The sequence below is a fragment of the Cervus elaphus genome, chromosome 16 (genome assembly GCF_910594005.1).
Source record: "Cervus elaphus chromosome 16, mCerEla1.1, whole genome shotgun sequence".
In the NCBI taxonomy this organism is placed as follows: domain Eukaryota; kingdom Metazoa; phylum Chordata; class Mammalia; order Artiodactyla; family Cervidae; genus Cervus; species Cervus elaphus.
In genome coordinates this window covers 970,591-983,237 of record NC_057830.1, presented here as the reverse complement: position 1 = coordinate 983,237, position 12,647 = coordinate 970,591, and the positions used below count along the sequence as shown (strand labels likewise).

The 12,647-nt window shown below is 59.2% G+C and overlaps 1 protein-coding gene across 23 annotated transcripts in view; it reads left to right on the top strand.

Moving 5' to 3' along the window:
* The window catches only part of MYT1L (myelin transcription factor 1 like), a 394,736-nt gene that overhangs the window by 369,750 nt on the left and 12,339 nt on the right, over positions 1-12,647 (top strand). For all 23 annotated transcript variants that reach the window (XM_043927254.1, XM_043927245.1, XM_043927243.1 and 20 more), the window contains one exon: positions 7,071-7,162. In XM_043927254.1, coding sequence (XP_043783189.1) covers positions 7,071-7,162 — 92 coding nt within the window. The remainder of the gene's footprint in view (positions 1-7,070; positions 7,163-12,647) is intronic.

The window sequence follows — 12,647 nt, the reverse complement described above, 5'->3', positions numbered from 1 at the left end:
TAGGTAGTGGTTTGAGATTCAAGCTGTTTGTACAGCCCACATGCCACGGTAGCAAAGCAGCTTTTAGAATCAGAAGAGTAGATGAAAGGGGAGCACCTACCCTGGCTTCCGGGTCGCAGGACGCCCACTTGCCCTGCTTTCCTCTTCGGGGGGGGTGACCACACCAACATATCCCGAGTGCCCATGCCCCCATTTGCTGTGAAATCGTTTCATTTCTTCCGTGTAAGGATGGGGGGTGGGGGGAGGCTGTGAAGCTCTAGGAAGTGGGTTACTCCATCATTAGGACTGGCTGAGTCAAAAGCTGCAGCTGAGATGATAAACAAGTCCTGGGAGTAGCTGTAGCTCCTCAGGAGCAAGGGAGGGTGTTCTTGGAAGGGGCACCTGGATGAGAGCTTTATCTGAAGGAAAGAAACCAGGCAATGGAAAGAATTAAAGGCACAGAGCATTCATAGGGACTTGAAGGACCAGATCTTGAGATGCATACTGACCAAGGCACCAGGATCTCACCAGACACATGACGAGGTGCCTGGAGTGGCCCCGGGTCAGATTCCAGGATCAGGATCAGAGGTGTCAGCGGAAGGGCCAGAGAGAGGACGCTCTGGCAGGGCCTCACCTGCCTTGGGGCGGTGGGGGGGGGGGTGGCAATGGCTCAGCTGACTCGAAAGGCCTCCCCAGCCTGAGTGGGGGGTGTCAGGACTATGCAAACTGTGGAGCCTCCTATGCAGGCGAGATCCAGGCTCTGAGGGAGGGGCTGGGGAGGGGTTTCTGTAACTGTGGAACCACTGCTCTGCGTGCGAGTGTGCTGGCCACACTGTGCTCTCACCTCAGCCTTGTTCCACTCTAGGCAGAGCAGGAAGATTCCCCAAAATCAAAGCCACAGCTCTAATCCTAACAAATAAATAAGTCATCTTAGAAGTAAGTCGTCTCTCGCTAAGCTTGATCTAAATAATTTTTTTAAAATTACCTCCCAGACCCTCTTAAACCTCCTCCCACCTGGACCACATGACCTAGTTTATTTGTTTTTAGTTCCTCTACTGTCCTTTATAAATGGAGAGACTGCCTTTTTTAGGATATTTATTGTGCTTGATATTTCCCAAGAGAATTGTGGTAAACATGTCACCATAGTGAGTGACTTCTAGGAGTTATTTTTGTAATCAACCTTCTCCTTTAATGTAAATGTGGGCTGGATATACAGCCTTAACAACCACTCCAAACACTGGAGGTTCCTTTCTTGCTCACATGACAAAACAGGATGAGGGGACAGCAGAGAGGGGCTCAGCCACCTTCAGCACCTTCTCCAAGGGTGGTCTTCATTCCACAATCCAAGATGGAGAGAATGAGGAGGATCCCCCTGGGAGACAGGGAACAGGAATTACTTCCGTCTTACCCAAGGGGTGGAACCCTGTCCATAGCATCTCCTAGTGCAAGGGATGCTGGGAAGTGTAGTCTGCATGGGATGCTGGGAAATGTAGTCCACTTGGGATGCTTGTGCATCCAAGAAGAGAGCCTTTATCCACCTGCCTTTCTGTGATGGGGAAAAGCTGTAGCTTTTTTTTTTTTTTTAACCAAAATCTATGTCAACAAGAAACCACAGCTCCCTGAGGTCTGCATAGTTCCATTTCAGAGATGCCAGTAAGGAGAAAGCTGGTCAACCAAGGACTGTCTGGGCGTTTTGTCCGTGGACCATCTGCATCTCAGTCTGTCTGTACATCTGCAAGACCAAGGCCAAGGCTGCCGCAGGGCAGGTATGAAAGAAGCCTGGTGTCATAGGATGGACCCCAAGGAGAGGGAATGAAGAGGGCAGACCTCTCCCGGCCCAGCCGTCCCGCCAGCAGGAGCGCCCACTGCCCTTGGCCTCCACAGACGGGTCACTCTCTGCACAGGAGCATGGAGGTGGGCTGAGACCATGGCCACACTCGCCCAAGCTCCACGTGTGGAGAGCAGACACTGAAGCAGCCCCAAGTTTCCTGACTCGAGACTGGCTGGCGGTAAATCGGGACTTCACAGCATCACAGCCCTGGGGCGCTGGTCTGGCTGCAGGCCAGCCCTGCACCACTCCTAATGAGCTCTTGTCCAGCCCCTGGACACTTGCCTCTCCCAAGGGCCATCACGCACCCCTTCCCGCCTTCTCCAAACCGCAGTCTCCCACTGCCTCCTGGCGGGGGGCGGTGGAGGGAACGGAAGGCGTGGCAGGGCCTCCAGCCCAGCTGGTAGTCTTCTATTTGAGGGAAGGATGTTGGAAACATGGCAGCTCACTTACGGAGGAGACGCCTCCATTCTGGATTCTCTGAGATCTGCAGGAGGTGAGGAGGGCAGAGGGTCCCAGGCCTCTGGAGGAGAAGATGCTGCAGCAGTGGAGCTTTTCTCCCCAGAGCAGACCCCATGCTGACTCAGCATGATTGCGGTACTCCTCTGGGGGAACCAGCCAGGTCCCAGTTTCACGCTGTAATCGGAGTCTGCCTCCTTGGGAGGAGAGAAGGAATCCAACAGGCCCTGTTCTCTGGGGCAGGCCTCACACCAGGCACCTCAGCCCATCCCCTGTCCACCCAGCTTGCGCTGACCGCTGCTCCTGCAAGCTCCTCAGATGTATGGACTCTTTTACTCCAACCTCCACATTTCAGTACTTGCCACAAAGCACTAAGGGAAAAACTCAGATCCAACATCTGTTCCAAACCGCGAATCCCACAGGGCCTGTGGATGTTAGCAGCTGGGTCACAGCGCCGGCCTCCAGGAGACCACAGGGGCTGGGGCAGGCTCCTGGGGAGATGCCACCATGCTTGATGTTTTCAGACTTTCTCCTCCTGAAGCATGTTCACATCCATCCATCCACTGCTGCCCCGTTTGCTGGTCTGGGGTCACCGGACATGCGAGGCTACTGGGCCCGTGGCTGACGCTCAGTCACCACAACACAAGAGCCAAGGTTCACCATTGTTTGGCTTGAATTAATACAAGTTTAAATGTGCGCAGTACACAGGTGAGGGGGCTTCCACCTTGGACGGCGCAGGGCTGAGCAGCGCCCGGGATGCCCTGCAGGCCCCATCCGAACCCCAGTTCCCTTCCTGAAGCTCCGTGGCCCTGAGTCCTTCAGGGTCACCCTCTGCTGCCCTCAGCACCTGTCTGCTGGGTCCCCACTCTGGGAAGGCACCCTGAGCAGCCCTCTTGGGCAGCCAGGGGCCCAACTGGGTGAGGACACGCCCAGCCACACTTGTCACCACCTGCCAGGAGCCCAGGCCCCGTGTCCCCACTCCTGCAACACCTCTGCCCTAAGTCCTCAGTGTCGGGGGGCCCCCTGCACTCTCAGCAGCTCCCCCAGATGTGCATGCCCCTGAACTCACGGCAAAAAAAAAAAAAACACATCCACAGAACAGTTATGTTCATATCCGAAAACAGAAATAGTACAGGAAAATGGGAAATGTGGATGAGCCGCCCAGAACTGATGAACAGATATGATGGTATCAGTTTCTTACGCTGCCTGACACACACCACAACCTACTGTGTTACGGTGTTAAAGCAAGAGAGTTTGTCCTCTCGGTCTCAGAGGCCAGAGGGCCTCTGCGGGCGGGCTGCGGATGGGGAAGGCGGTTTGGGGCGCCGGCTTGTCTCTGCCCTTTGTCACATGTCTTTCCTCTGTGTCCGGGTCCAAACGCCCCTCTTCTCCCTCGTGAGGACAGAGGACAGGCCTCCCCAGCCCTCCAGCACCACGTCATCTTGACCTGAGGGTGCCTCACAGGCCCAGCTTCCCATTGGGTCCTGTCGGGTCTGGACTCAGGGCATCAGCGTCCTCTGGGGACATGACCACCCACAGCGATGATTTACAGCAGACTGATCCCTGAGCTTCTGGGAGATGAGCATCCAGGCCTCCCTGCAGGGGGCACCAGCCACGTTTTCATAAACATTACTCTCACCCACACCAGAGGGGCACTTGCCCAAGAGTGGAGCCCCTCGATTCAGCAGTAGGGTCCCCACACTACCAGGAAAAGCACAGCTGACCCCCTGAAGGCCGTTCCTGTGGGCAGTCCGACTCCACACCTGCCCTCAGGCTCCACGGCGACTCCGGGCAAACAGTAGGTCAGAACGGCATGATGACAGCAGTCCTTTCCAGGAGCATGTGCAAGCCCCTCAATCCCCATCCGTGGCCGGGGGGAGACCCCCGCAATCCTGTTATAGCTGCTGGCCAGGCCCCCAGGCCCTCACAAACAGCTAACTCACCCATGATGCCATCAAAATGCACGGGTGGTGGGGCACCACGCGGGAGAAACACGGTGACTGCAGAGCCTGCTACTCTCCCGTCGGCCCACCGCCCCCTGCTAGTTAACACCCATGACTGGGAGACCCACACTGCCCCAAGGCCCAGCGCTCTGGGTGCAGAACCTCCTGTTCCTACACTGCCCTCTCTCCAAGGCTGACGGCACACATTTGGCACCAAATGGTTTGGGAGAAACTCAAGAGTATCTGGGGGAAAAACTCCAAATCTGGATCATGGACTGAGAAAGGCCCACAAGGACAGCCTTTCACACTGAAACGGGAGCAAGTAACAGGAGGCAGGGATTCCCTGGGCATCAGAGGACACCCTGTGCGCCCAGCACCCGCCCTGAGGTCCCAGGAAGCCAGTTCAAAGCTGGCTGCTCAGCGGGTGTGACACGCGCCCTTGTTAACGCTGGCCCCTCGTGTCTGCCTGCAGTGCCGCACTCCCAGCCCCCACGGCACAGGCAACACGGCCCCAGAGTTCCCGCGTGAAGGCGGCGTTGGCGTGGGAATCCGTGTGCTGTGCAGGGAGGTGTGGTGTCCTTACGGGGATTTTGGCAGCAACGGTGAAATCGCAAACAGTGAGACAACAAGGTACCAGAACAGCAAACCTGCGTTTCCTGGGACAGAGACTGAGCCAGGGCCTTTCACCAGGCCGGGGTCCGTGGTTCCCGGTTCCCAGCCGCTTCCGGGTCATGAGCAAACCTCGGAGCAATACAACCCCATGGGTCCTGTGTCTCTCTAACCACCGCCCCACCCTAGGAATTTTATGCACTGAGCTATTTTCATGGTGACGTCCTCCTGAAGGGAGTGCCTCTGGTGGGCGGGGGGATGCTGTTCCATTGCTCAGTCGTGTCTGGGTCTTTGCGACCCTGCGGACTGCAGCAAAGCGGGGGCGAGTCCTAATAAAACGCTGGGCCCCCATCCCCTCCGTCCCCTCTGAAGCCCTGGCAGTGTCTGCCCAGAGCCCTCCCTGGAGTTCCTGGTGGAGCCGCGGCCATCCTGGGGCCCAAGTACAGGCCCTGGGGCAGAGACCGGTTAACTCCTTGCTGCTGGGAATCTGGATCCTGGACCTTTCCGGGCCCCTCCAGGAGAAGTCTGGCTTTCATCAGCGACGTCGCCTTAAAGGCTGTTGGGTCTCCCCCCACCAATACTCCACCCCCATCACACTGAGACCCCCCAGAGTCACTCCCCAGCAGGACCCGCCGCGTGGACTTGGCCCTGAGATCCCTGGACCAGCTGGGACCCTGGCACCCGGTGAGGTTGGCGCGAGTGGCCACTAGATGGCACTGCGCCCGCGCTGGGGACCCGGCCACCCAACACCCGAGCGGAGGCTGCCTACCCAGGGCACTTCCAAATTTGAGCCGCGCTGGGATGCAGTCACAGGATCGGAATGGGAGCAGCACAGAGCAGGCTCTGTGCACAAAACACATCCATCTCTGGGCCTCTGTCTCCTAATTTAGTTCCCAGCTCCGGCTGCAGGGCACCGTTCGTTTGTCGTTTCCGGCCAGTGGTTCAGTTAACTGGAAACTAGGAGAAACCGCTGAGACTGAAATCTGATTCGACGCTCCGCGCGGGCCCAGGAATCCCTGTGTGAAACCGTTTGCAGCTCATCCTGCTGCTGGGCACCATCCGCCTGCTGACGGACGCCTGGGGACACCAAGGCCCTCCCTGGCTTCCGTGTGGCTGGGCCGCCTCCGCCTTTCTGTCCACCCTCACTGTCCATCGCTCCCTCTGACCACTCAGTGTTCTGGTGGGAGGGTCACAGTGGACAGTCACCCTCAGCACACAGCTTTCAATCCACGAGCGTCCTGGGGCCCCTGCCCAGGGACACGCTGGCCTCCAATCCATGGGCCTGGTCTGACGGCCCCAGGGGTGCAAACAGGAAGCAACCTGTTTTTCCTGCTGCCCCTTCCCCTGTGGATCTAGAAGCTTCCTGAGCGAGTCTGGGGCCCAGCGAGGTTCTGGGAGAAGCGGCGGGCAGGGAGGTTACCCAGCCTCCAGGGGGAGCCCTGCACAGTCGTCGGAGACAAGCTTCCCCTCGAACCCACAACTCAGAACTTCCTTGTTGTATGAAGACCTGTCCCCCCACCAAACACCTGCCGAAAGCACATTGGGAAAGTGTTAGAGGAGGCGTCAGGGGAGCCCTTCCTGAGGCTCACTGAGCTGATGCAGACGTTACAAGCGTGTTCCCTGGTCACTCTGTGCTCTGCCCCTGGGTGGGGTGGGTCCTGAGCACGGACCCAGAAAGTAAGAAACGGGGGGAGGCGTCCTGCAGAGACACAGCTCAGTCCCGGGGCCCAACCCAGGGTGCAGAGTACACAGGGGACCTGGGCACGCGCGTGAGGAGACAGCGAGGCGTCAGACCCCGATGGTCAGGGAGTCGGCAGTTGTTTGCACCAGGTGGATGAGAGGCGGACCACTGAGAGGTTACTGAATTTCTCCCAGTAACTGTGGGGAAGGGCCCTGCTGAGTCAGCATGAGTCTGGGGGCTCCTCACGCCACCCTTTCACTTTGGTATGTTTTGCATCCAACCCTTGTGCGGGTTTGAGACTTTCCGTAAGGAAGTTTTTTAAGAAGGGGGTTCCTCCGTAAGAGTCCCGGAAACCCTCAAAGGCGCACGCGGCCTGAAGCGGCTGGTCTGCCTCCCTGGAGCCCGGCGGCCAGACCTCGGCCCGGCCACGCCGCGGCCCTGAGCTCCTGGCCAGCCCGAGCTCCGTGGTTCCCGCCATGCCTTCCCGCCGCGAGGCGGGGCCCCGGGCTGCTCCCCCTGCCGCTGGGGTCCCCCAGCGCGTGACTCACGCTGTCTCCTGTCTCGCCCCCAGCTTGTCGGGATGCCCGCGGGCCACGTCCGCCATGAAGAAGGCGAAGTTGTCGGGAGAGCAAATGCTGACCATCCGGCAGCGGGCCAGCAACGGTAATGGCGCCCCCGCCCGGCCTCCCTGCCTCCTCCCGCCCGGCCCTCGTGCAGGGGGCGCTCCGGGCACTCCCGCCTGCCCAGAGCCCGTCCACAGGGCGGCCTCCCGGGGGGCGGAGTCAGGGGTCCCCCGGCCACACGCAGCCCACCCCGCCCCCCTGTCCTCTGGGGCCTAACCGTGCGTCCGTCTGTCCCTCCACACAGCCCTCCTCCAGGTGCTCTCCTGCAGGGGCATAGAGGCGCAGGCGCACACCCGGGCACCAGTCCAGTCCCAGCCTGTCCTCGCGGCCCCCAGGTTCCACCGCAGTGAATTCGCCTGCAGAACACTCAAGTCTGTGTTCTGACCCCCAATCAGCCCTCTGGGTGCTTCCAGGCGCCCGGGGCGCGGGCGAGGGTGGGGGGAGCCCCCGGTCAGTTTCTCACGGGGCAGCGCTCAGCCTCCTCCAACCTGGGGTCCCTAATCAGGGTCCTCCTCCCCGCGCAGTCCACGGGCGCTGTGTTTTTCCAGTTTGTGTGTTGTCCTGTTGGAGACATCATGGTTTACGAGGCACCAGGGCAGGGCTGCGGTGCCGTGTGGTGTCCTGGCCGTGAGGAGGCTGTGACAGGCCATGGGGAGAAAGCATGAGAGTCCGGCTTCGTCTCAAGGCTGCTGGCTGAGAGTCCAGTGTTAATGGACCAGACACGCGTTAAACAAGGACGTGTCTGCAACAAACACATGGACGGATGCGCTGACCACAGCTCTGCTGCCAAGGCTCGAGGCGGGGTGACCGCGTGTGTCCCCGAGAGGGGCAGTCCGTGGTCACCGGTGCAGTGTTGGCGTGTGTCCCCAGGCGCTGAGGTTCTGTGGTCACTGGTGAACAGAGCTCAGCGAAACTGTGATCAGGAGTTAGCAACGTGGCTGGTGAGCGCCTCCCCTTCCAAACCCCTCGGGGGCCTCTGGGAAGCGGGGCTCGTGCAGAGCAGGTTTTCTGTGAAAGTCATGGATCCAGGCTCTGGGCAAGGCGCCTCCCTAACTCCGTGGCCCCAAAGGCACGGTCACCCCGGGCTAGAAGCCTGGGCACATCACAGGAGCCCGGCCCCCAGGACTGGGTGGGGGTAGAGCCAGGCCCCTCCTCCCCCACTTCCTGGGCTGGGGTCCAGGCAGACAGGGATCCGGCCCTGCCATGTGCTGGCCTGATGGTGTCGGCAGCCCTAGCTGCCATCTGGAAGCTGCCGTCGCTCACTGGACATTCATTTTCGGTCCTGAGGATAGCTCAAGGTGTGCAGAGATAACGGTCCTTAACATGGGCCCCATCATCTACCAGGAAGGCAGCCAGGGCCACAACGCCTCACCTGAAGTCTTGGTCCCATGAGCCCCACATCTGTTCAAGGTGGCTGGGGGCTCAAGACGCAAGACCAGTTGGACAGGAGCCTTCAGACCAGCCCACCAGCCTGAGGAGCCGGTGTAGAGACTCCAAGGTCACCAACATCCCGTCTCACTCAGCCATCGAGGGGCGGATTGCCCGAAGGAAAGCCATATCCACTGAGCTCTTTCCGAAATGTTTAGCCCGACATCTCACCTGCAAACAACCCTGGACCTAAAGCTAAAATCCTTCTGCAACCTGATGTGAGCCCATGCCAGCTTCTGACTCTGGACAGATGGAGCAGTGTAGACGCAGCCAGAAATGCAGCGAGCAGGCCTGCAAACTAGAGGAGGAGCCTTCCCCCGGCAGGGCGGCTGGAGCGTGGGGAGGCCCTGGCTGGTGTCTCTCCTGTGGGACGTCTGACCCTCAGAGTCCTCCTTCCGTGTCGGCCAAGCACAGCTGGGAACCAGAAAGGGCAGGCGCCACATGGGAGAGGAGCCCAGGCTTCATCTGGCTGGACGCCTGACTGCAGGCCCAGCCCGGGTCAGCGGGGGTGCCCTCGAGGGTCGCCATCAGCTCATCTCTGCATCCGAGCTCAGCTCCGTGACTCTAGGTTTCGGAACGTGTCTTCCTGCTGTAGGTTCTGTCACACACTTGTCCACAGACGAGGACCCTGGGAGCCCAGGTCACCGGGAGATGAAGCTCCAGAGTCAGGTCAAACCCAGGTCTCCCCAAGCCCATTCCGTGCGGAGCCCGGCCTGACGGTCCCCTCGCTCCACACCTGTGGGGACACCTTTTCTGCCAGGACTAGAGGCATTTCTTACTGAACCCAGAGCCGAACGCGTCTCTCCGTGGATAAATGGCCTCATCCCTGTGTGTCTGACCCAAGGGCAGGACTTGGGAGATTCGCTCCTCTCTTTGAGGGGCTGGGGGTCAGTGGTCACCGCTCACATCAGCCATGCCTGCCTGCCGCAGTCGAAGGCAAGGCCCCCGCCATGTGTGAGGAAGAGATGACCTCTCTCTCTCTTCTCGGAGAATCCGGAGAGTATGCCTTGTCCAAGGTCACTCACTCTCCTCGACACCCTGTCCTCTTACGGTCATGGAGCACTGCAGCCAGGCCCGCCTGAAGCCCTGGGCTGACTCGGGCTGGCACCTCTGGTCCTGAGTCCGGGCGTTCTCCCCCAGGCGTTCATCTGAATGGGAAGGAGCATGTCTGAATGTCCCGAAGCCTCTTTCCGTTTCCAAAATCCAGTGTTCTCTTTTTCTTTCTGAAGTTTAGAGAAGAGCTTGCTCTGGCCTCTTCCCGCAAAGACTCTCATTGTTCTGAGTGTCCCCCGAGTGAGCCCCTATCGTCTCTTGAGTAGCTGGTGCCCCGCACAGTTACCGGGGTCTCCTCTGGGACCCCTCGCACACATTCACTGCGGGCCTCTGAGCCTCCCTTCCCGGAACCGGGTGGCAGGGGCCTTGGGGCTTTGGATTTTCCGTTGTTTGTGTGTGGTTTTGGTTTTTAGTTTTGGTCAAGCCTTCGGGAGGGAAGCTGGAGAAGGGAATGGCAACTCACTGCAGTGTTCTTGCCTGGAGAATCCCACGGACAGAGGAGCCTGGCAGGCTACAGTCCGTGGGGTCGCAAAGAGTCGGACACGACTGAGCGACTAACATACTATCAGGAGAGAAGGAAATGAAGTAACTCCCCTCCCCTCTTGTCTGCTGTCAGGGGTGCTGAGCTGAGGGAAGGGCCCCTCCCTGCCTGCAGCTCTGTCCCGGGGTTTTGTGCACCGATTCATTTATATCCCCAACAGCCCGAGCCCGGGTCCTGACGTTCTCCATTACCTAGAAAGAAAAGGAGACTCAGAGAGGTGAAGGCGGGAGTAAAGGCAGGCGACCTGTGCTCTGAGGGATGACCTGGGCTCTGAGGGGTGACCTGGATTCTGAGGGGTGACCTGAGTTCTCGGGGGTGACCTGTGCTCTGAGGGCTGACCTGGGCTCTGAGGGGCGACCTGGGCTCTGAGGGGTGACCTGGGTTCTCAGAGGTGACCTGGGTTCTCGGGGGTGACCTGTGCTCTGAGGGGCGACCTGTGCTCTGAGGGGCGACCTGGGCTCTGAAGGGTGACCTGGGTTCTCAGGGGTGACCTGGGCTCTGAGGGGTGACCTGGGTTCTCGGGGATGACCTGGATTCTGAGGGGTGACCTGTGCTCTGAGGGGTGACCTGGGCTCTGAGGGGTGACCTGGGTTCTCGGGGGTGACCTGGATTTTGAAGGGTGACCTGTGCTCTGAGGGGTGACCTGAATTCTGAGGGGTGACCTGTGCTCTGAGGGGTGACCTGGATTCTGAGGGCTGACCTGGGCTCTCAGGGGTGACCTGGGCTCTGAGGGGTGACCTGGGTTCTCAGGGGTGACCTGTGCTCTGAGGTGTGACCTGGGCTCTGAGGGGTGATCTGGGTTCTCAGGGGTGACCTGGGCTCTGAGGGGCGACCTGGGTTCTCAGAGGTGACCTGGGCTCTGAGGGCTGACCTGGGTTCTCAGGGGTGACCTGGATTCTGAGGGGTGACCTGGGTTCTCGGGGGTGACCTGGATTCTGAGGGGTGACCTGTGCTCTGAGGGGTGACCTGGGTTCTCAGAGGTGACCTGTGCTCTGAGGGGTGACCTGTGCTCTGAGGGGTGACCTGGGTTCTCAGAGGTGACCTGGGCTCTGAGGGGTGACCTGGGTTCTCAGGGATGACCTGGATTCTGAGGGGTGACCTGGGCTCTGACCTGGGTTCTCAGAGGTGACGTGGGCTCTGAGGGGTGACCTGTGCTCTGAGGGGTGACCTGTGCTCTGAGAGGTGACCTGGGCTCTGAGGGGTGACCTGGGCTCTGAGGGGTGACCTGTGCTCTGAGGGGTGACCTGGATTCTGAGGGGTGACCTGGGTTCTCAGGGGTGACCTGGATTCTGAGGGGTGACCTGGATTCTGAGGGCTGACCTGGACTGAGGGGTGACCTGGGCTCTGAGGGGTGACCTGTGCTCTGAGGGGTGACCTGGATTCTGAGGGCTGACCTGGGTTCTCAGGGGTGACCTGGATTCTGAGGGGTGACCTGGATTCTGAGGGGTGACCTGGGTTCTTGGGGGTGACCTGGATTCTGAGGGGTGACCTGTGCTCTGAGGGGTGACCTGGGCTCTGAGGGGTGACCTGGGTTCTCAGGGGTGACCTGGATTCTGAGGGGTGACCTGGATTCTGAGGGGTGACCTGGGTTCTCGGGGGTGACCTGTGCTCTGAGGGGTGACCTGGGCTCTGAGGGGTGACCTGGGTTCTCAGGGGTGACCTGGATTCTGAGGGGTGACCTGGGTTCTCAGGGGTGACCTGGATTCTGAGGGGTGACCTGGGCTCTGAGGGGTGACCTGTGCTCTGAGGGCTGACCTGTGCTCTGAGGGGCAACCTGGGCTCTGAGGGGTGACCTGGGGGCACACCCACGTGGATGGCTTTGGGAACGTCATTACCAGACCCTCAAACTCCCCCTGACTCTCCAGAATCCGACAGACTGAGACCCCACCGGTCATGAGCCTGCCCTTCCCCCGACCCCAGTCCCCACTGTCAGCTAAGGAAGGACTCATCTGGCCAGGAAGAGCCCTGAATGCCGGGCTCCTGAGGGCGCCTCCCGGGAGGCAGAGGGCAGGGGAGCGGGGGAGCAGGGCTGAGTTTCAGGAGGAGACAGGGAGGCGGCTTGTGCTCCGCAGTGTATCCACGCATCCGCCTGCCCTCTCATCCATCCACCATCCACCCATTCACACGCCTGCTAACCACCTAGAGCAAAAATTAGAGGTACGAATGTTGTCATGGGGGCCCAGGCTGATGTTTTTATTGGATTTAAAGTGATGATGACCTCCATTGGAAGACTGATCTGATCTGCAAATTGTTTTGATAATGAAGCCTGATTTGCCACTTAATTTACACAGTAGATTGTTTTCATAAACACTTGACCCAAAGCTTTGATGGAAATATATTGAAGGTACTCTGCAACATACAATTTTCTAGAAATATATACATTTTTGACAACTATTTAACGTCACAATAAAAAGCTTTAGGTGGCAATTTTAGGGCTTGTGAAGGAGAGGTGTGTCTTTTATTAATTTTTTAATTCAAAAAAAAGTATTGAAGCCCACTGCAC